The following is a 23,507-nucleotide window of genomic DNA, read 5'->3' as shown; positions in this document are numbered from 1 at the left end:
AACACACACAATGTATATACACACTACTGTGAGACAATAATAATCATACACAAAGGGATAATGGCTTATAACAGACTTAATGATTTATTTATATAAACGTTATTTATATTGTAACGTTTGGCCACTTTAAATCATTAGAGAGAGAGAGAGAGAGAGGAGAGAGAGAGAGAGAGAGAGAGAGAGAGAGAGAGAGAGAGAGAGAGAGAGAGAGAGAGAGAGAGAGAGAGAGAGAGAGAGAGAGAGAGAGAGAGAGAGAGAGAGAGAGAGAGAGAGAGAGAGAGAGAGAGAGAGAGAGAGAGAGAGAGAGACTCCCCGTCGACAGTTGATGATGTCACACACACTAGGCTAGGTCACTAGGATGCGTCTACTCTATACTTTCCGTCAACAACACACGGAGCCAGGCAGCCAGCCTGGATGGATTCATGAAGCGATATGATTAAGAAACTAATAGCCAATAAATGTGAAGTTATCTTTGAACCCCTGTTGTCAAGCGTCTTCAATATACCCCCCCCCCCTCCTCACTAATGGAACTGGTGTTGCAGAGTTGTTAGTTAGACACTAGTTTAGCGTTAGCTGAACGGCTAACTAGCATTAGCCATGTTGAATTCTATTCATGTCTCCTCCTGTTTGTTGATAACTGTGACGCTGCGCTCCCCTTAGCATTAGTATCAGCTGTGTGTGCAGTCACAGTGCACTTCTGACAGAAGTGGATGAGAGGAAATTATATTAATGCATCGGTTTTGAGCGATGCAAAGACGCTACAACAAGATGCATCGCGAGTTCAGCCTGCAATTTTGCCGGTGCGGACTTATTCCACCGGTGCACTTGCATCGTAAACGTGTATGCCGGCGCACCGGTGCAAATCGATGAATCGTCACATCACTACTCTAGAGGCCCCTGAAACACAACATAGATGATAATACTAGTATTTCCCCTCTAGAGGGCCCTGAAAACACAACATAGATATTAATGATAATACTAGTATTTCCCCTCTAGAGGGCCCTGAAAACACAACATAACATAGATATTAATGATAATACTAGTATTTCCCCTCTAGAGGGCCCTGAAAACACAACATACTGTAGATATTAATGATAATACTAGTATTTCACCTGTAGAGGGCCCTGAAAACACAACATACTGTAGATATTAATGATAATACTAGTATTTCACCTCTAGAGGGCCCTGAAAACACAACATACTGTGTAGATATTAATGATACATACAATACTAATACTCCACCTCTAGAGGGCCCTAGAAACACAACATAGATAATACTAATACATACAATACTAATACGCCACCTCTAGAGGGCCCTAGAAACACAACATAGATAATACTAATACATACAATACTAATACTCCACCTCTAGAGGGCCCTAGAAACACAACATAGATAAGACTAATACATACAATACTAATACTCCACCTCTAGAGGGCCCTAGAAACACAACATAGATAAGACTAATACATACAATACTAATACTCCACCTCTAGTCTAGAGGGCCCTAGAAACACAACATAGATAAGACTAATACATACAATACTAATACTCCACCTCTAGAGGGCCCTAGAAACACAACATAGATTGATATCTTTCATGTTCCCTGCATCATGTCTGTTCATGAACATGCTCTTTATTTTAATCTGTGCGTCGGTCGGACTACATTTACGAATGCACACAAAGGTCAAAGATTGGAACCCTCACCTGGTTGACGGTGGTGCCCACGGACCCCTGCAGGACCATCTGCAGCATCTTGGCGTCGGAAGGGTCCTGGTGGGTGGCAAACGCCAGCTCCTGGGTCTTCTTCTGCATGTCCTCGATCGCTACCTCTATAGGCATGGAGATTATCTGAGAGGAGAGGGGGGAGGAGAGGAGAGGAGAAGAGAGGAGGGGAGAGGAGAGGAGAGGAGAGGAGAGGAGAGGAGAGGAGAGGAGAGGAGAGGAGAGGAGAGGAGAGGAGAGAGAAGAGGATGGGAGAGGAGAGCAGAGCAGAGGAGGGATAGAGATGATGGATAGAGAGGAGAGGAGGATAGAGGAGAGGAGGATAAAGGAGAGGAGGATAGAGAGGAGATGAGGATAGAGAGGAAGATAGATAGGAGAGGAGGATATAGAGGAGAAGAGGAAAAGGAAGGAGACAATTTAACCTCTCAAACATCGGATGGCCCGAATGCGCTCGTCTATCAGCTCCGGGCTGCGTTTCTCCCGATCATTCAATACATTGTTGGAAAGTTGAATTTCCCGCCTTTCAATCGTCACCACACTCAACCTATTGCGTGCTTCCAATCTCGAGTTATAAGGCGAAACATCCGACGAGCGTCATTTGACAAGCTATTCGGACATTTTCGAAAGTTTTGGAGTTGTATTTGGAGTCTATTTCATGACTGTTGGGAACTAGGCTACACTGGCACACCTACTTCCAGTGAATGACGCTAAGCTAGGCTAACGGTGCGGCTGTTTCCTAAGCCTAATGCATGCACAGAGAAGAAAAGGGTATGTAATCTGCTTGTCCAACTCCAGGGTAGATGGCAAATAAGCAAATTTCCCAAAAAGTTGGCGTGTGGTTAACATGAGATAATATAATTACATTTAAATCAACAACTTTACTCAACTCCTGAAAAGTGAATCTTCTTTTGAGCATTATTTTCGTAAGGCTGACAATATTCAACAACTTCTTTTGTGGTATGAAGTTTTAGCTCTGAAAGTCATGTGCGTGTGCAATGCATGTTGTTGATGTAGGGGCAGGCGTGCCCGTGTGTGTGTCCATATGTGTGTGCATATGTGTGGGTGTGTGTGCATATGTGTGGGTGTGTGTGCATATGTGTGTGTGTGTGTGCATATGTGTGTGTCTGCATGTATGTGTATGTGTGCGTGTGTGCATGCGTGTGTGTGCTCACCTCCTCCTTGTGGATGATGTTGATGCGTGTCTTGATGTAGGGGAAGGCGTGGGAGGTGGTCAGGATGGTCTTGCGTTTGAACTGCTCGTGCAGGTCCCCGTGGGCGCGGCCGTCCAGCGTGAAGGGGGTGCAGTAGACGAAGCGCCGCAGGTTGTAGTTCTTGTCAAAGTAGGTGATGCGGTCCTTCATCTCGTAGGTGTCGAAGTACGGCTCCACGTAGGTGATCTGCACGAACGCCTGGAGGAACACGGGCTCAGGTCACCTCCTAACGTACCGCCATGGAGCTCAGGTCACCTCCTAACGTACCGCCATGGAGCTCAGATCACCTCCTAACGTACCGTCATGGAGCTCAGATCACCTCCTAACGTACCGTCATGGAGCTCAGATCACCTCCTAACGTGCCGCCATGGAGCTCAGATCACCTCCTAACGTGCCGCCATGGAGCTCAGATCACCTCCTAACGTACCGTCATGGAGCTCAGATCACCTCCTAACGTACCGTCATGGAGCTCAGATCACCTCCTAACGTACCGTCATGGAGCTCAGGTCACCTCCTAACGTGCCGTCATGGAGCTCAGATCACCTCCTAACGTACCGTCATGGAGCTCAGATCACATCCTAACGTACCGTCATGGAGCTCAGATCACATCCTAACGTACCGTCATGGAGCTCAGATCACATGCTAACGTACCGTCATGGAGCTCAGATCACATGCTAACGTACCGTCATGGAGCTCAGATCACATCCTAACGTACCGTCATGGAGCTCAGATCACATCCTAACGTACCGTCATGGAGCTCAGGTCACCTCCTAACGTACCGCCATGGAGCTCAGGTCACATGCTAACGTACCGTCATGGAGCTCAGATCACACGCTAACGTACCGTCATGGAGCTCAGATCACATCCTAACGTACCGTCATGGTGCACCACAGTTCACATGTGAACATCATGTATATATAATAACTATAGTTATGTAGAGGTAAGTCTGCTTTGACTACTTCATATAGATTGGAGCTTATGGAGCTTGTCTCGTCTGTACTAGTCCTTTGTCCTGTTTACTTGTAATGTTATGATGTAAGTATTGTCTGTGTGTGTACTAGTGCTTTGTCCTGTTTACTTGTAATGTTATACGTTATGATGTAAGTATTATGACTGTGTGTGTACTAGTCCTTTGTCCTGTTGTAATGTAATGTTATGATGTAAGTATTATGACTGTGTGTACTAGTCCTTTGTCCTGTTTACTTGTAATGTTATGATGTAAGTATTATGACTGTGTGTGTACTAGTCCTTTGTCCTGTTTACTTGTAATGTTATGATGTAAGTATTATGACTGTGTGTGTACTAGTGCTTTGTCCTGTTTACTTGTAATGTTATGATGTAAGTATTATGACTGTGTGTGTACTAGTCCTTTGTCCTGTTTACTTGTAATGTTATGATGTAAGTATTATGACTGTGTGTGTACTAGTCCTTTGTCCTGTTTACTTGTAATGTTATGATGTAAGTATTATGTCTGTGTGTACTAGTGCTTTGTCCTGTTTACTTGTAATGTTATACGTTATGATGTAAGTATTATGTCTGTGTGTGTACTAGTGCTTTGTCCTGTTTACTTGTAATGTTATACGTTATGATGCAAGTATTATGTCTGTGTGTGTACTAGTCATCTGTCTTTTGAAACACTGACCTTGTTGGGGTCCAGTTTACACTTGTCCACCGGGTTAGAATCCTTTATCACCTCCACCTGCTCCTCTCCAAACCTCTCCCCATAGAAACCCTGGGGACAGAGGACAACATCCACTTATGCTGGACAGACACCATCCACTCAGGGTGGAGTGATAGTGGACAGACAGACAGGATCTACTAAGGATAGAGTTATATTGGACAGACGGGATCTACTAAGGATAGAATTATATTGGACAGACGGGATCTACTAAGGATAGAATTATATTGGACAGACAGGATCTACTAAGGATAGAGTTATATTGGACAGACAGGATCTACTAAGGATAGAGTTATATTGGACAGACAGGATCTACTAAGGATAGTTATATTGGACAGACAGGATCTACTAAGGATAGTTATATTGGACAGACAGGATCTACTAAGGATAGTTATATTGGACAGAAAGGATCTACTAAGGATAGAGTTATATTGGACAGACGGGATCTACTAAGGATAGAATTATATTGGACAGACAGGAATCGGATCTACTAAGGATAGAATTATATTGGACAGACGGGATCTACTAAGGATAGAATTATATTGGACAGACAAGATCTACTAAGGATAGTTATATTGGACAGACAGGATGGAACTCCCCTTAAGGACCCCTGGAGATCCCCAGACTCCATGTTGAGACCCACTGTCCTAGATGATCTGAGCTGGTGTGATCTTACCTCGAGCCGGTGTGAGATCTCTGCCAGCTTGGTGATGGCAGGCTCTTTGTACACAAACTCCTGCTCGTCCAAATCTCCAAACTTGGATCCGTAAAAGCCGACTCTGAAGTAGGTACCGAACATTCTCTTCCGATCCTGCATGAGGAAGACCACAGAAACTTGTCTCACACACTCGCACAGAGACAGGGTTTAAATACACGTTTGCTGTGCTCAGCTGAGTCTTTGTTTAGCTATAGCAATGATAATGTGAATAACCCATTGGTTACAGAGTCCATATCCCAGTTCGACCTGGATGAAGTGAGAAAGGATGACTGGAACAGTGAGGTGACATTGGCCTTTTTTCTCTCAAAAAAACGACTTCCCAGATGGTTCAGGTTAAAGGTGCTATAGATAACATTCAGCCACTAGATGTCTCACTAAAGCACCAGCGTGTCATTTATCCAATCAGGTACATTCTACAAGGGGAAATGGGAAGTAGGGAGGGGATACATGCACGCAACATGTAAACAACAACATTCATTTAGGACCCGCCGACATAAAAAAAAAAAAAATATATATATATATATATATATATATATATATATATATATATAGTTGCAATACAAATGATTCAACCCCCATTGCACATTAGGTGTATTGGTGAAATATACAAATGTTCAACTGTTTACAATAAACTAAATAATAATAATAATAATAATAATAATAATAATAATAATAATAATAATAATAATAATAATAATAATAACAATAATAATAACAATAACAATAATAATAATAATAATAATAATAATAATAATAATAATAATAATAATAATAATAATAATAATAATAATAATAATAATAATAATAATAATACATTTGTAGATATGGTGTACATAAAAACCTTGGAGATCATTTTTCGTGATGATTCGTTTTTAAGAATTGTAAAGGATAGGCAAAAATAAGCATGTGCTTCAGCCTATTCCTTTTTTCGGTCATTGAGTTTGGATTTTGTGTGTGAGCTTACTTTGAATATGTACATTTGTGATTTGTGATTTTTCTTTCTTTTGAAAGAAAATAAATCAAGTGTGTTTTTGATTGATCTGTAAACAAAGACCAAAAATAAACTATTCATCATCATCATCATCATCAAACTAATTACACAAGAACTGTTTAAGTTGTTTAATGAAACTATATTACATGGGTTGTTTTCCAAATTCAACACAAAATGCTACTTTTAATGACTACTGCAGTATCAAAATTATTCAACCCCTTCAAGCATCTTCAGTACTTAGTAGAGCACCCTTTTGCTGTCATAACCTGCTGCAAACGTGATGCATATCCAGACATCAGCTTCTGGCCTCCAGTTCAGTGATATTCTTTGGTGTATGTTTTGCAACCGCCTTCTTCAAATCCCACCAGAGATTCTCTATGGGGTTCAAGTCAGGTGGTGGCCACTCTAAAAAGTTGGTGGACTTTGAGGTCTGCTTGGGATCATTGTCCTGTTGGAAGGTCCAATGACGCCCAAGCTTCAGCTTCACCATAGACCAAGTCTTGCTGCAGGTCTTTTGCAGTCACTCGAGGGTTTTTGACCACTTGCCTCTTTGGGAATCTGGTGTCAGCCACTGATAGCTTCCTCTTTCTGCCACGTCCAGGTAGTGTAGCCCCTGTTCCTTTAACTTTGAACTTGCAAATTATGCATCCAACTGTATTTCTAGGAACATTGAGTGCTTCTGCCATCTTTTCGTATAATTTTCCATCAATTATCACTTTTTGGACAATTCCTTTGACTTGTAGACTATTTCTAACATGCAATCAAACATCACTCAACAAACCCCTAGCCAGTCCAAGTATTATGTATTCTATCTCAAGCACACCTTAACTAATGAAGCCCTTGAATAGTTGCACCAGGTGTGCTTGAGACAGGGGGTTGAATAATCTTGAGACAGGGAGTTGAATAACTTTGAGACAGGGAGTTGAATAACTTTGAGACAGGGAGTTGAATAACTTTGAGACAGGGGGTTGAATAACTTTGAGACAGGGGGTTGAATAACTTTGAGACAGGGGGTTGAATAACTTTGAGACAGGGAGTTGAATAACTTTGAGACAGGGGGTTGAATAACTTTGAGACAGGGAGTTGAATAACTTTGAGACAGGGGGTTGAATAACTTTGAGACAGGGGGTTGAATAACTTTGAGACAGGGGGTTGAATAACTTTGAGACAGGGAGTTGAATAACTTTGAGACAGGGAGTTGAATAACTTTGAGACAGGGGGTTGAATAACTTTGAGACAGGGGGTTGAATCGACTGCAGTAGTGATTAAAGGTAGTATTTTGTGTTGAATTTGGATAAAAACCATGGTCATTTTCATTTTATTTAAGTATTTAAAGTAAACTGTTCTTGTCTACTTTGTTTATTGCAAACAGCTGAAAATGGTAAATGTTTGCCAATAAGCCCAATATGCAATGGGGGTTGAATAATTTGTATTGCAAGTGTATATATATAAAATAATTAATCAATATATATATTTTTTATTCCACACTTTTCTAAAAGCTCTGTGGATGTATTATTCTTTAGAAAACTACTCTACATAAATTGTTGATCTATAGCACCTTTAAGCAATAGAGAACAATACATTTTCTAGAATGCCCATTTTATTTGTATTTGTCCTTTATTTAAACAGGTTGTCTCTTTGAGATCTCCTTTTCAAGAGAGACCTGTGTACAATAGAACACCTTGTACAAACACCTGTACCTGTACCTGTACAAACACCTTGGACAGACGAGTACAGTTCACACATAGATCACCATACGGTATTCCAACACACATAGATCACCATACGGTATTCCAACAACAGACACACATAGATCACCATACAGTATTCCAACAACAGACACACATAGATCACCATACAGTATTCCAACAACAGACACACATAGATCACCATACAGTATTCCAACAACAGACACACATAGATCACCATGCGGTATTCCAACAACAGACACACGTAGATCAAAGGAAACGCTCACAATCAACATCTAAAAGGTCAGAGTTCAAAACCTGTAAATCTTCTAACAGAATTGGAGAGAGAGAGAGTTGGTTCTACTTTCGAGGTTTTCTGCAGCTCATTCCATTTGTACAGAGCATAGTATTTCAGATAAGTTTTACCAAAAGCTCAGTGTGGAAAGTAAAATAGGAGAGTGGCTAAGTAAAATAGGGGAGTGGCTACGTAAAAGAGGGGAGTGGCTATAAGTACTTTCGGTACTTCCGGTATAAATTTGGATGACGGGAGACGGGCAGGGATGACAGCTGGCACCAAATGACAGCTGGCACCAAATCCATTCCGAAGAAGAGACGGACATGGACCCAGTGCTTTGTTGGCGTGAAAATATGCAGAGAAACATTAAATATCTTTGGGGAGGGGTGTGAGGAACAGGACTGAACCAAAGTTGGCCAACAACTCCAGGCTGCAAACTCAACACTTTACACACTGACCACTTGCTCTGTCATCACTGAAAGTTCGTAGCCTTGACAGGACAATGGACAAAAACCTCTGAATATTCGGAGTGTCCCTGTGTGCATGTATGACTAACACATCACTGATGACACGTCAAACTAACGCATCACTGATGACACGTCAAACTAACGCATCACTGATGACACGTCAAACTAACACATCACTGATGACACGTCAAACTAACACATCACTGATGACACGTCAAACTAACTAATCCGTTACTCTATGTAGAAATGTTATCTATAGCACCTTTAAACTTGACTTCAATTTCTACATTGGCTCAGTCCAGTTCCAGGTTCACACCACTTTTAATCTTTTTTTTATGATAAGATATTTAAAAGAAAATGTATGATCAGGAGAAATGAAATAACCCTCAAAACTAGTAACTTACCACAACACACATTTAAGTAAAGTGGGGAAGGAAGGTCGGCAACCAGGGAATCAAATAGGAGAAAAAACAGAACACATTTTAATCAGGACTCAATACTCAGAGACTTAAAGGGAATGTTCAGATGTTTGGACGTTAAAGGAACACGCCAACATTATGGGAAATGCGATTACCGTCTTCTCCAGAGCCGGACAAGAAGATAGATGCCAATTTCCTCTCTGTGTGTTCAGTAGAAAAGCTATCCTAGCTTAGCACCAATGAATGGAAGTGGACCGTATCCACTTCCATTCATTGGCCGCTAAGCTAGGTTTCAGCCGGATAGGAAAATTGGTATCTATATTCTCGTCTGACTCTGGAGAAGACAGTGAGCGCATTTCCCATAATGTTTATTTTTTTTAAGAGGTATGAAATACTTGCTAGTACCAGTAGTAGTCTAGTTGATGCAATACCATTAGCTTACTCACAAAGTGGCGTGGTCAATGTTCTGGTCTGGTTCTGAGTGAACCGGGAAGCTTCAGACAGGCGGCAAACGGGTCACAAGACAAAAACGGGTCAGTCCTTGACACCGTAATATGCAGAGGCAGAGGTTTTACCTATCCACCACAGAAGACTGGCCCCCAGCATGTTGGAATGCAGCCCAACACATAGTGACCATGCATCACACTGGGACCAGTTCCAATATGTAGTCACCTTGGGGAAATTCAAGCATCATAGCAGCATGGGGGAGGGGGGAGGGGAGGTACAGAAATGAGCAGGGTAATAGAAGAGAGACGTAAATCTAGGCAATACAATTTGATCTGAATATAAATATATGAGAAATAAACAATGCAATCAATATAATTTGATATGAATATAAAAATATGAGAAAAACAAAGGGTGAGAAAAACAAATGAGTGTAAACAAAGGTGCAGATGAGGGTCTGTATGCCCCATCGATTATATTATACGTTACAATAAATATAGGCAATAAAATAAAGGTAAACAGTATAAACAAGGTGCATGTGACTAACTGGCATGGTATATGTACAGTAGGTAGGTGGTCAAGTATTTTGCCTGCATGGTGTGGAGGATCAACACATGTTTGTCTCGTGACCTCGTTCGCTGCCCGTCTCAAGCTTCCCCATTTCCCACCCAACTTTACTACCAGCTAATATTTCATACGACTTCATGTCCAAAAATCAACAAAAATAAAACATAAACAAACAGCAACAAAAACATACTTGATTTCAAGACAGAAAACGTGACAAACAAACTCAACACAGAGGACCTAGCCCATGCAAGAGAGAGAGACACAGAGAGAGAGAGAGAGAGAGAGAGAGAGAGAGAGAGAGAGAGAGAGAGAGAGAGAGAGAGAGAGAGAGAGGAGATAGGAGAGAGAGAGGAGAGGGAGAGAGAGGAGAAAGAGATGAGAAAGAGAGAGATAGGAGAGACAGAGAGAGATAAGAACGAAAGAGAGGGAGGGAGAGAAAGAGACAGAGAGAGGGACATAGATAGAAAAAGACAGAAAGAGAGAGAGAAAGAGAGCGACAGCGACAGAAAGAGATAGAAAGAGAGAGAGAGGGACAGAGACAGACAGAGAGAGAAAGAAAGAAAGAGCGACAGAGACAGAAAGAGAGAGACAGAGAGAGAGACCGAGACAGAGACAGAGAGACAGAGAGAGAGAGAGAGAGAGAGAGAGAGAGAGAGAGAGAGAGAGAGAGAGAGAGAGAGAGAGAGAGAGAGAGAGAGAGAGAGAGAGAGAGAGAGAGAGACGTGGTAGTAAGTAAGAACGATAGGTCCACAGCCACCTAGAAACACAGCATTCAGGGCAGCATTCAGTGCCTGGAGCGCTCTGTCATCATGCAAACAAACCACATGAAACAGACACAACATTAACACCTGTTAAAAGAGTAGCATGAATGACACAAGCTTAGGGTCGACTTAGTTTGGGACCTTCCAAAAAAAAAAAAAAAAACGAAATTACAAAAAAAGAAAAATCAAAACCAAAACGGGATGAAAGCAAAGCGTTGTGGGATTACTTTGACTTGCATCCTCTTGAGTTTGGGAGAAAGTGTCCAGAAGAGTTCCAGAGATCAGGATCCTGCTTGGTGTGTTGAGAGAGCGGCACAGGTCCAACACGGTCAGCGCGTGGCAGAACTCATCCATGATTCATACAATGTCTACAGTACTTCTCATAATAACAGTCACATGACCTGATGGCCATAGACTACGTTTAACGGCGGGGCTAAAAATAACCCAAGTTACCAGGTCTACCTGTGATCCAACCAGGTCTACCTGTGATCCAACCAGGCCTTGATACCTGGAACGCAATCTTTAAAGGAAAGGCTCAACATTTTTATAAACCAATCCTATTGATCATAGATCAACCCCTTTCTGAGGTCATAGGTCAAGCCTTTTCGGAGTTCATAGGTCAAGCCCTTTCTGAGGTCATGGGTCAAGTCCTTTCTGAGGCCAAGCCCTTTCTGAGGTCATAGATCAAGTCCTTTCTGAGATCATAGATCAAGCCCATTCTAAGGTCATATCTAACCCTTTCTGAGGCCAATCAAACAGTCTTACCTTGCCATGCATTCCATTTGTTTTCATACACTGCTGTGATAGCAGGAACCAGTGACGGAACTGTTTGAAAGGACTCTGGACTTTAAGAGAAATGGTTTCCTCTGCCACCAGCTGGCCCTGGTGTTGATACTGCATTTTGCCAGGAGGGCGGCGCCAATTTAGCAAGAAACAAAAGGTTTTGAAAACATTCTAAAAGGGGGGATTGGTTAGTGATCACTAGGATCCAAACGGTTTTTACAATTCTTCCTAGAAGGTAAAACGGAACTGAAATCGAACCCTGGAGGTGAAGATGAGACGACAAGTGAAATGTGACAAGATGTCAGTGCTGCCAGTGAGTGACGTCTGACAGACAGACAGACAGACAGACAGACAGACAGACAGACAGACAGACAGACAGACAGACAGACAGACAGACAGACAGACAGACAGACAGACAGACAGACAGACAGACAGACAGACAGACATTCACCAAGACCTGTAATCATTAGTGTCACACTGTGGCTCCCATGCACTTTAACAAGCTCCTTCTCCACAGAGAGAGGAGGAGGAGGAAGAGGAGGAGGAAGGGAGGGGTTGACGCCCCTACATGGCAACAGGGCTCCCAGGGTAGACAGAGTCGTCTGTGGATCTGAGTTAAATAGAATTAGTAAATTCTTAATGTTTGTTTTAACCTGCTTGATGTGCCAGTTGGACAGGGTTTTACCACATAGGAAAATAATATAATGACTACATAATATAATATATAATAAATATTTGGACTATTTCAACCAATTTCATATACATTTCTAAGAGCAGCTGCCTGCACTAACCCCCCTCCCTTCAGTACTGCCGCTATGTCCAACGATGGATTACTATATGATCCCCCTCAGCCAATAAGCAAAGAACTCTCCTTTTCAGGGTGGCGGAAGTACCGTGGTGACTAAAAGACTAGTGGATTGCCATGTCAATCATTTATTTCCAACCGGTCGCATTGTCTCTCAATGCAGTAAACCCCGCCCCCTCCGGGCTGCAGGCAGGTTCAAACATCACTTAATTTTCTGAATCCTATTTGACTGAGGTCCTGTTGTCTGTGGGTGTTAATGGGTGGGATGCACAGTACGTCACGTAGCAGAGGGAGAGCGGCAGGACGCCCCGGCAGCCAGCAGGTATAGAGATGAGAGGAGATGATAATAATAATAATAATAATAATGGTGACAGTAGAACAAACGAGCCAAGCAGGAACTGTGAGCCACCTACCTCCCAGCCAGTACTCTGTGACAAAGAGAATACAGGACACAATGTGAACCAGCACACACACCCACACTGTACACTCTTCAAAACCACATGTTGCAAATAACCCCAGATGTGCTGCTCCTATGGATCTAAAGGCCTATATATATATATGTATATATAATATATATATATACATTTTACATTTACATTTAGTCATTTAGCTGACACTTTTATCCAAAGCAACTTACAAGTTCTGTACGACAGGTCATCAGGAAGGGTACAGCTCTATCAGCTGAGTAACAATGTTCATCAAAGTGTTGCGTGCTACAGTGTAGGTTAGTTTATTAGGACAAGTGCATGGCAGTAAGGTTAGTTAGGGTTAGATTTTTTTATAAAAAGAATAATAAAAAATCAGATAATGGTTGAAGAAGTGCATCTTTAGTCGACGGCGAAAGATTGGACGGGTTTCGGCTGTCCTAACTGGGGTGGGTAGTTCATTCCACCATTGTGGGGCAAGGACTGAGAATAGGCGACTTCTCTTTGATATATATATATATATATATATATATATATATATATATATATATATATATATATATATATATATATATATAAACATTTCTAAACATGTTTCTTTATTTTACCATTTTTATGTTCTTTGAAAGTATTTCATTATGTGACATAGAAAACTAATTTCTATGTTAAATGTAAACATGTTTTTCTAAATGTATACATGTTTTTCTAAATGTAAACATGTTTTTCTAAATTTATACATGTTTTTCTAAATGTATACATGTTTTTATAAATGTATACAAAGGAATCGGCCGGTGGTTGGACTGATTTTGTGAATATAAATGTCCATGAATTATTAGCACATTTGAGTGCCAACTGGCTTTTGACACCTTTCAATGGATTAAAACCAATATATAGATAACATAAAACCATCGATATATAGACAATATAAAACCATCGATATATAGATCATATAAAACCATCAATATATAGATTACATGAAACCATTCATACAAAAACACGTCACACTTTAAAGGCATTTAGTTTCAACACACGGTAAGAGTGGAACTTCATTCCGTAACCGTGGAAACAGTGGTCAGCCCTCATGCTCTCTTTATACCATCCACTATAGTTACTGTTACCATGCATGCAACAAAGTAACACATAAGTCATGAAATAAATACATGGGGGGAATAAGAAATCGCAAATAATGATCAGGTCAGGTCCAGATGTCAGACATCATGTTAGCGCTTTTTGTCAATGCGTGTCTAAATATCATAATACACAATAGGGGACATTTTGAGGTAGTGACAACTGGGAAAAATCATTTGTGAAATCAAAGGCATTCCCTTAAAAATGTCCCCCCACCCCGGTATCGAGGGTTATGTGACCACATGTGTTTGTCTGTTGCCTAGGCTCTGGAGCTTTTAACCGCATGTGACCGAGACCTGGCATGTTCTGTTGCTCCATATGGAGCGTCGTATAATGTCTCTTCACTGCAGCTAAAACATCCTGTTGAAAATACCCAAGGTTTTGGTCCCGACACGTCATCATCAACCTGATGATAATGACACAATCTGGATTTCTTTCAATAATAAGATGTTTTCAGTGACAAATAGGGACTTTTCTTATTCTTCTTATATTTAGCATTAAATAAATGTTCTTTATCAAATCAAATGTGTATTGATACACATCTGGGTCACATGTGGATACAAAAACCTGTTATTTCTGCTTCCTGTGTGGATCTCTTTAAGCAAAGTTCTACCCTCCTGTCAAGCTAGGCCCAGTGCTGAACAGCAGATCTATACGGCATATGGATTTACCTGGTGGACTATTTTGGCAAAGGCTTCCTGTAGTTTACCATGTATGGTGGCCAGCTTCTTGGCATCTCTGTTGGCCTCATGGATGGGGATCAGTACCTTATAGACCTCGTTCACCGCCTCGTACATCCCAGCCTGGAGGAGAGGAGACAAGAGCACTAAACCATTATTTACCCAGAGTAGAAATATATATATTTACCCAGAGTAGATATATATTTACCCAGAGTAGATATATATTTACCCACAGTAGATATATATATATATATATTATTTACCCAGAGTAGATATATATATATATTATTTACCCAGAGTAGATATATATATATTTATTATTTACCCACAGTAGATATATATATATATATATATATATATTTACCCAGAGTATATATGTATATATTTACCCAGAGTATCAGTATCGGAGTGGGTTTTAAAATGGGTCGGCGCGACGTCCAGAGCGAGAGTTCTCCTCCGCTCCAATCCACTCCGGGCCGCTCACAGTGGTTTAACACTGATGTAATATACATGTAGTACAATGCCAAAGCAACAGATGGCGATATACAAACATGAAGGCCATTTTCAACCAATGAGAAGGGTGAACCGTCACTCACATCCTGTTAGAAAAAGTATATGACGCCATTGTTGTTGTCGTTAGCTTACATGCTAACGTTAATGGCAGCGACCATAGCATTGTGGCTAGGCTAGCTATCATCGCTTAGTAGAGCTATAAACAACGTTATTTAACATTGCAGAATGGGTACAATTACAATACGGCTCAATACAAACAATTGTTAAGGGGCCCAGGGGGTGTAGACTGTTGTAGTTTGGTCAAATCAAGCAAATTTACATCATGCTCCAAAAAAAATATATATAATCTGCCGAGCGATGTGGAGCGGGGACCGGGGAGCGCTCGATTCAAGGTGAGCGGTGAGCGACTTGGGGGCAGCCTGCTCCTGTATAACTCACCACACTAAAGGAGGCAGCAGTCTGCTCCTGTATAACTCACCACACTAAAGGAGGCAGAAGCTTGCTCCTGTATAACTCACCACACTAAAGGAGGCAGCAGTCTGCTCCTGTATAACTCACCACACTAAAGGAGGCAGCAGCCTGCTCCTGTATAACTCACCACACTAAAGGAGGCAGCAGCTTGCTCCTGTATAACTCACCACACTAAAGGAGGCAGCAGCTTGCTCCTGTATAACTCACCACACTAAAGGAGGCAGCAGTCTGCTCCTGTATAACTCACCACACTAAAGGAGGCAGCAGCTTGCTCCTGTATAACTCACCACACTAAAGGAGGCAGCAGCTTGTTCCTGTATACAGTAACTCACCACCAGGCATGCAGTGGTGGTCAAACGCGGTTAAACGCCGTTTAAGCTACGTCACTGAGGCAGAAGTACACGCAATCGCGCACGGATGTGTACGCACGTGTACGCGCAGTCGCGCACCCAAAAATGCGCTCTACCCATTCGTTGTGACTAAGTACCCGGCCGGCGGCCACCGTTTTACATAACAAAACGCGCAGGTAGACTAGGTGTCTGGGTGTTGGCTATCTGAATGCATCTCCCCCTTCATTCTGTGTGACGGCAGTGGAGGTGAATACTAATGTGGCTCGGAATTCGTGATGGGGGTCTACCTGCTTATGAGCTGGACATGCTTCTAAGCTCCTTACCGGAAGATGGTACCCCGCTCCTTCTATTGGGCGACTTCAACCTGCCTGACTCATCTCAGTCGGTCCCAGTGGTCTCCCTCCTACAACAATTTGACCTGACTCCCACTGCCATGCCTCCCACCCACAAAGCGGGCAACTCCTTGGATCTCATATTTTCCCGTAACTCCAGCATCATTAACACCACGGTAACTCCCCTACATGTATCTGACCATTCCTTCATATCCTTCTCACTAACTCTCATGCTTAACCGAAAGGTCTTCACCCCAACTCAAACCGTCTCACTCAGACGTAACCTAGCCTCCCTATCCCCCTCCACCCTCTCCTCTGACATAATATCCGCTCTACCTTTGAGTGACACCTTCTCTGCTCTCCCCACAGAGATGGCAACCTCCACCCTCCTCTCAGCCCTTGCAACCTCCTTTGACAAGCTCTGTCCCCTCGTTGAGAAACCTGCCCGCCGTTCCCCACCCAGTCCATGGCTGACGGATGCAGTGAGAGAACAAAGACAGGTCCTGAGAGCGGCTGAGAGGAAGTATAGAAAATCACGCCTCACTGCTGACATCGACACATATCACAACCTCTTGTTAACATTCTCCAAAACGATTACTAATGCCAAAGCTTCTTTCTTTCACCATAGGATCGAGGCCTCTGCCAAGAATCTTCGCAAACTGCATGCTACCATGTCCTCCCTCCTCACTCCCCCCCCCCACCCCCTCCTCCCTCATCTTTTTCTGCCGAAGACTTTGCGATCTTCTTTGAGGAAAAAGTGGAGAACATCCGCAGCTCCTTCTCCCAACCCCCACCCATTCCAAACGCTGAATCGAGAACCTCATCCTTCACTCTGTCATCTTTCTCTCCCATTACAGAAGCCGAGACCCTGACACTGGTAACGTCGAACCGTCCGACTACATGCCAGCTGGACCAGCTACCCTCCCCACTCCTCCAGACCATAGCACCGGACATCCTCCCATTCCTAACTGCAACCATCAACTCCTCACTCAACTCGGGGGTGGTCCCCACCTCCCTAAAACAAGCCAGAGTCACGCCCCTCATAAAAAAACCAACCCTGAACCCCACCGTCATAGCCAACTATCGTCCTGTCTCTCTTCTCTCCTTTCTTTCTAAAACACTTGAACGTGCTGTATCCAACCAACTTACTGCTTATCTCTTACAGAATGACCTCCTAGACCCCAATCAGTCTGGCTTCCGGACTGGCCACTCCACAGAAACGGCCCTCATTGCGGTCACAGAGACACTTCACTTAGCAAAAGCGAAAGGCCTCTCCTCTGTCCTGATTCTCCTAGATCTATCTGCAGCCTTCGACACAGTCAACCATCAGATCCTCCTCACGGCCCCCGCAGGAATGGGAGTGGCTGGATCTGCGCTGACATGGCTGACATCATACCTCAACGACCGCTCCTACCAAGTGTCATGGAGAGGGACTCTGTCGGCCACCCGCCCCCTCCGGACGGGTGTCCCCCAGGGCTCGGTCCTAGGACCCCTTCTCTTCTCCCTCTACACTAAATCACTGGGTAACATTATCACGTCTCATGGCTTCTCATATCATTGTTATGCCGATGATACTCAACTCTTCCTCTCCTTCCCTCCCTCAGATATCCACGTCTCTGAGCGGATCTCGGCCTGTCTGTCCGACATCTCCGCCTGGATGACGACCAACCACCTCAAACTGAACCTAAGCAAAACAGAATTGCTCCACCTGCCGGCCAAATCCTCCCCCCTGACCGACCTCTCCATCACAGTCGAGAATGCAGCTGTGACCGCGTCCCCGACTGCCAAGAACCTTGGTGTTGTCCTTGACGACCAGTTGAACTTCTCTGCTCACATCGCAGCGACAACCAGAACCTGCAGATTCCTCCTGAGCAACGTCAGAAGGATACGCCCCTTCCTGACAAAAGAAGCCACCCAACTCCTCGTCCAATCAACAGTCATCTCCCGCCTCGACTACTGGAACGCACTGCTAGCTGGCCTCCCGGCCACTGCCACCAAGCCTCTTCAACTCATTCAAAACGCAGCGGCCCGCCTGATATCAAAGTCGGCCCATGTCACCCCACTTCTTAGGGACCTGCACTGGCTCCCCATTGCTGCACGTATCCGCTTCAAGGCCCTCGACCTAGCATACCGTGCAGCAAAGGGAACCGCTCCCGCCTACCTCCGGTCAATGGTCTCTAACTACCAGTGTTGTGCTAGTTACTGAAAAATAGTAACTCAGTTACTTTACTAGTTACTTCATTTCAAAGTAACTTCGTTACTGTACTAGTTACTTACACCCAAAAGTAATGAGTTACTGTGAAAAGTAACTATTTAGTTATTTAAAAAAAAAAGATAAAAAAAAAAGATTGCTCCCGAGTCCCATGCCCTATAGTACTCAAAATCGGTTGATCAACTTGACAGTTTCCATTCACATCACCGAACTCTGCAAAGCAATGTGGTCTAGATACAAACACAAATCTGACACAAAAAAATGTTGTCCCGAGTCATATAATAAGAAGTGCGCCGGTTGAAGGAACAGCCTTGATGTCGCCGGAGCGTTTCATTATAACCATTATAATTCAAGGGTACTACGACTATGCTTGCACCTCATGGTACCAAAGCACCTCAAAGGCGCTTAAAACAAAATTACAAACATCACAAAACAAACTGGTCAGACTACTACTTGACCTTACTCCTAAAACCCACCTCACCCCTGCCCACTTTGACAACCTAGGATGGCTTAGAGTAGACGACAGAGTACAGCAACTTGCAATGGGCCTGGTCTACAAGATACACTATACGACCGGGGTACCCATGTACATGTCAAAATACTTCCCAAAGGTCAGTGAATACCACAACCACTACACCAGAGGAAGCTCAACAAACCCAGATTCGGCTCAAACAAGGGACTAACGTTTCGCAATTATGCCACAACAATGTGGAATGCCCTACCCAAAGCTAGGGGTAACAGTACTGTATATTTGAATACCGTTTATGTCACAAATGTATCAGTACTAAATACCTATATGTCCCTATGCCATAAATGTCATGTATGTTGTGTATGTCATAAATGTCTATATGAATTGAAAATGGGGGACCCTGATGGAAACAAGACAAACGTCTTTCTCAGGTCTGCATCCCCTTAACAATTGTATGTATTGAGCCGTACTGTATTGTACCCATTCTGCAATCTGTTAAATAAAGTTTTCATTCATTCATTCATTCACCATCTTGCAAGTTGCAACGTTGTTTAAGATATCAATCAAAGCATTGCAACGTTAGAATAGTTAGGATATCAATTGTGCATGAAAGGACTATATTTATATTGTTTGATTAGTATTATGAGATTCCCTGGCAGATTTCGTACAGTCAAAATCCGTTGATCAACTTGAGTTTCAGTGAACACATTGCACTGACTCACCAAAGTCTGCGGTGGTTGAGATGTAGTAACGTTACGTTAGTCCAGTTGACTCCAGCAGCGCCTCAAACATGTTCTTTATCTCGTTTCCATGTTGTATATTAATTATCTCTCCAAGTAGTTGCTAAATGGTTTGTTAGTTTGTTACTGCGTTCTTTTTATGTAGATTCATAGCGAGCGTTTGTTTTGTTTACAATAGAGAGGGTCTATTTCTTTCCGTAGCCGCATTTCTTGCGCACTTCTGATTGGCCAGTGGCCAGACTCGCCTCGTATCATTCTACGCGGGTGGGGATGAGGATAATAATAATAATAATAATAATAATAATAATAATAATAATAATCACTACCGCTCGCTATCAATCTACGCCGTATATAACGCAAATAACGCAGTGACGAACCATTCAGTAACGTAAGTAGCGTTACTGAATTTCAAAAGTAATGCGTTAGAGTACTAGTTGCGGCAAAAAGTAACTTCGTTTCTGTAACGCGTTACTTTGTAACGCGTTAGTCCCAACACTGCTAACTACACACCCTCAAGACCCCTACGCTCTGCATCTTCTGGCCGCCTCAGACCTACTCCTATCCAAGCTCCCGGAGGGTCATCAAAGAGAAGCCGCCTATTCTCAGTCCTTGCCCCACAATGGTGGAATGAACTACCCATCCCAGTTAGGACAGCCGAATCCCGTCCAATCTTTCGCCGTCGACTAAAGACTCACTTCTTCAACCACTATCTGAAATGATTAAAAAAAAAAAAAAAAATCTAACCCTGACTAACCTTACTGTCATGCACTTGTCCTAATAAACTAACCTACACTGTAACACGCAACACTTGATGAACATTGTTACTCAGCTGATAGAGTTGTACCCTTCTTGCTGTCTTGTCGTACAGAACTTGTAAGTCGCTTTGGATAAAAGCGTCAGCTAAATGACTAAATGTAAATGTAAATGTTATGAATCAAGCGTCTGCCGTGCTGCGCGCCAGCTTTCCAATTGCTCTCGCGCGCGCACATTCACACAAATAGAGAGCAAGAAGAGTGTGTATGATAGAAAGATTGCACGCGTGTATATGCGCTTGTGTGTGTGTGTGTGTGTGTGTGTGTGTGTATACCTGGTAAGTGGGTGTGAGCGCACCACAAGGTTCATCACCAAACCTCCCTTGCTGTGTGGAGTCATGCACACACAAACTTCAAGTAAACACAAGTTGTCTGATTATTTTAAAGGGGAACTATCTTATAAATGGCCTTTTTGAGTGTTTAGCATTGTTTCCTAGCTATGTGAACTTATATTAATATGATCTATGTCTCAAAATTCTCATATTGGTGCATTCTTCCAATTCTCCTCTCACAATATTCACCCTCACTGAACTGAGTCGTTTGAAAATGTGCCTATATGTGATGTCATATAGTCACTGCTGCATGTTAATGTTCAGCAGACGGCGCAGGCCACACAGTGGTTTAGGAGCCGCCCTGCAGCCCAGGCTCAAAACAGCTCGAGATCTTGAGGTAGAAAAATGCTGTTTTTGAGGACTTGATTAGAAATACAAAACAATGAATAAAAAAAATATATATATTACAGAGGTGTTCCATAGACTCACAGGAATTGTGTAAAAGTGCCCAAATAGTGAAAGAAATAGTAAAATAGTTCCCCTTTAAGTTTGCTTTTGTGTTTGTGTGTAAAACAATTTCTTTTTTTTTTGATCCACTTTTTCTCCCATTTTTCTATATTTTTCTCCCATCCCAATTTCGTATCATCCAATTCAACCCTCCCCTGTCACGAACGCTGTTTCTTGCCTCCCACAAGCCGGCTGCAATGTGGACTAAGTCATACATAGCACAAGTCCCCTCCGGTACTTGAGGTAACAGCAGTCGCATCTTTTCACCTGCGCAGCTCGATCTCTCAGTGTCGAGGAGTAACGCGTGGGAGGCTCACGCTGCCCCCGACACTTCCTGATTCTACTGCGCAGGCGCACCAACCGACTTGTAGGAGTCGCTTGTTCACAACGTTCGATCCCCACCCTTCAGTTTTCCCTCCCCGTAATACGGCCAATGTGTATTACTGCGGACGACCAGCTAAACTGAAAACAATGTGGAGAGCTGGATTCGAACACGCGAATCCTAGCGTCTCCACACTGGTGGCGAGTGCCTTGCCCACTACACCACCTAGCCGCCCTTGTGTAAAACAATTTCTTTAATTGAATTAACTTAAACTAAAAGTAAATACAAACTAAATTAACAATGTAACTTACATTGTTAATTTAGTTTGTATTTACTTTTCTAGTTTAAGTTGATTCAATTAAAGAAATTGTAACTACTATTACATTTAAAACATTGTTTGTTTTTCAACCATATCTGTAACTGAGGGGTACAATTCCCTGACTGTATTAATCAAGTACTGATATCATTAAATCACTACCGTCTATGTACTCCTGGCCAATACTGTACATAAGTATATTAGATTAGAACACTCCCACAATAACACGGTTTTCCACACAAAATACTCGTTTACAATATTTATTACATAAAGAATAGTATTACATAATATACTTTGCTTAGATTGCGCTTATAAGGCAAATAGAATGTGCAGGCAAATCAATAATGAATAGTAAGGATGATCTCTATGGTGCTCTGGGAAAGGGGGTACTACCGGTTGTAAGCCAGCAGAGGGGGCCAAAGCTCTATGCAAGTCCAGGGTTCAAGGAGGCGATGTCACCCCCGTGTCAGCGGGGATAGGCAGCCTGGTCCCAGGTTGCGCGCCTTGCAGGTGAAGCCGTGGGGTCTCTGGTACGACAAAGACGGGCTTGAGTGATGTCCCCACGGGCACGTGGATCCCACAGCAGTGGGTGTAGACGGTTTTCTGCTTCCAGCAGCTTGGTGAAGAATGAAGAATAATAATCCTTGCCGGAAAAGTGGCACTGCGGGCGGGGTGTAAATCCCCCGTGGTGCTGCTGCTCCGGTGCAAATATCCTCCGGTGCGGTAGTGCACGGTTGACCTTGACGTTACTATACTATTAGCACGGGCAATAAGTGCTCTATGTAGATGCACAATCACTCACTCCACGTGGTCTTTGACTCGTAATGAAGGTTTACTAATAAATAGAGAACGATACGACAAACAGACGTATTAGGATAACACGAGACTATCTTGGGGCGATGCGAGCCCTGCTCTGCCCACGTTGCGTAGTGGGTGAGACGTTGCTTGGATAACTGAACCAGACTGAACTGAAGGCGAACTGAAAGGGAACTGCAAAGGGGGTTCTACATTTCTTGCGCCCTATTTATATGTACCGTGGACAAATAGTGCCATTCTGCTTTCGGTAGCCGTATTAGTGGGCAGAAGCTGGGCATGTACAGACATATCTCGTCGGTACCTTTGAAGTCAGCTCGAAGGGGTAAGGCAGTGGCGCCTAGGGGATCGCTTCCAATAGGAGAACGAATATTATGGTCTGTCCTGTAGACTAAAGGGGCATTCAGTGTATATTGTACAAAGAATATACAAGGGATGTCAAACGATATACAAATATTATACATGGGATCTCAGGCAATAAATATATATATTCGGTTTAATCTGACCCTTTGTAACAGCCGCCCCCTAATTAGTCCCACCTAATTAGCTAAGCAGAGACAGATTAACCGCACTGTCCACTACTCAATGTCTGT

The 23,507-nt window shown here is 42.9% G+C and overlaps 1 protein-coding gene across 4 annotated transcripts in view; it reads right to left on the bottom strand.

Moving 5' to 3' along the window:
* dock7 (dedicator of cytokinesis 7) overlaps positions 1 to 23,507 on the bottom strand; it is a 303,680-nt gene that overhangs the window by 7,613 nt on the left and 272,560 nt on the right. For 2 of the 4 annotated variants that reach the window (XM_084309449.1, XM_084309451.1), the window contains 6 exons: positions 14,777 to 14,908; positions 12,966 to 12,980; positions 5,291 to 5,416; positions 4,579 to 4,668; positions 2,898 to 3,134; positions 1,708 to 1,851 (listed from right to left, as the gene is read on the bottom strand). In XM_084309449.1, the coding sequence (XP_084165575.1) occupies positions 1,708 to 1,851; positions 2,898 to 3,134; positions 4,579 to 4,668; positions 5,291 to 5,416; positions 12,966 to 12,980; positions 14,777 to 14,908 (744 nt within the window). Of the gene's footprint in view, positions 1 to 1,707; positions 1,852 to 2,897; positions 3,135 to 4,578; positions 4,669 to 5,290; positions 5,426 to 12,965; positions 12,981 to 14,776; positions 14,909 to 23,507 lie in introns of all 4 variants that reach the window. The other 2 variants (XM_084309450.1, XM_084309452.1) reach the window with 1 other exon arrangement.

The sequence above is a fragment of the Notolepis coatsorum genome (assembly GCF_963971535.1).
Source record: "Notolepis coatsorum genome assembly, chromosome: 3".
Taxonomy (NCBI): Eukaryota; Metazoa; Chordata; class Actinopteri; order Aulopiformes; family Paralepididae; genus Notolepis; species Notolepis coatsorum.
Note: the sequence above shows the minus strand (reverse complement) of the source record. Positions and strands in the feature narration are given on the sequence as shown.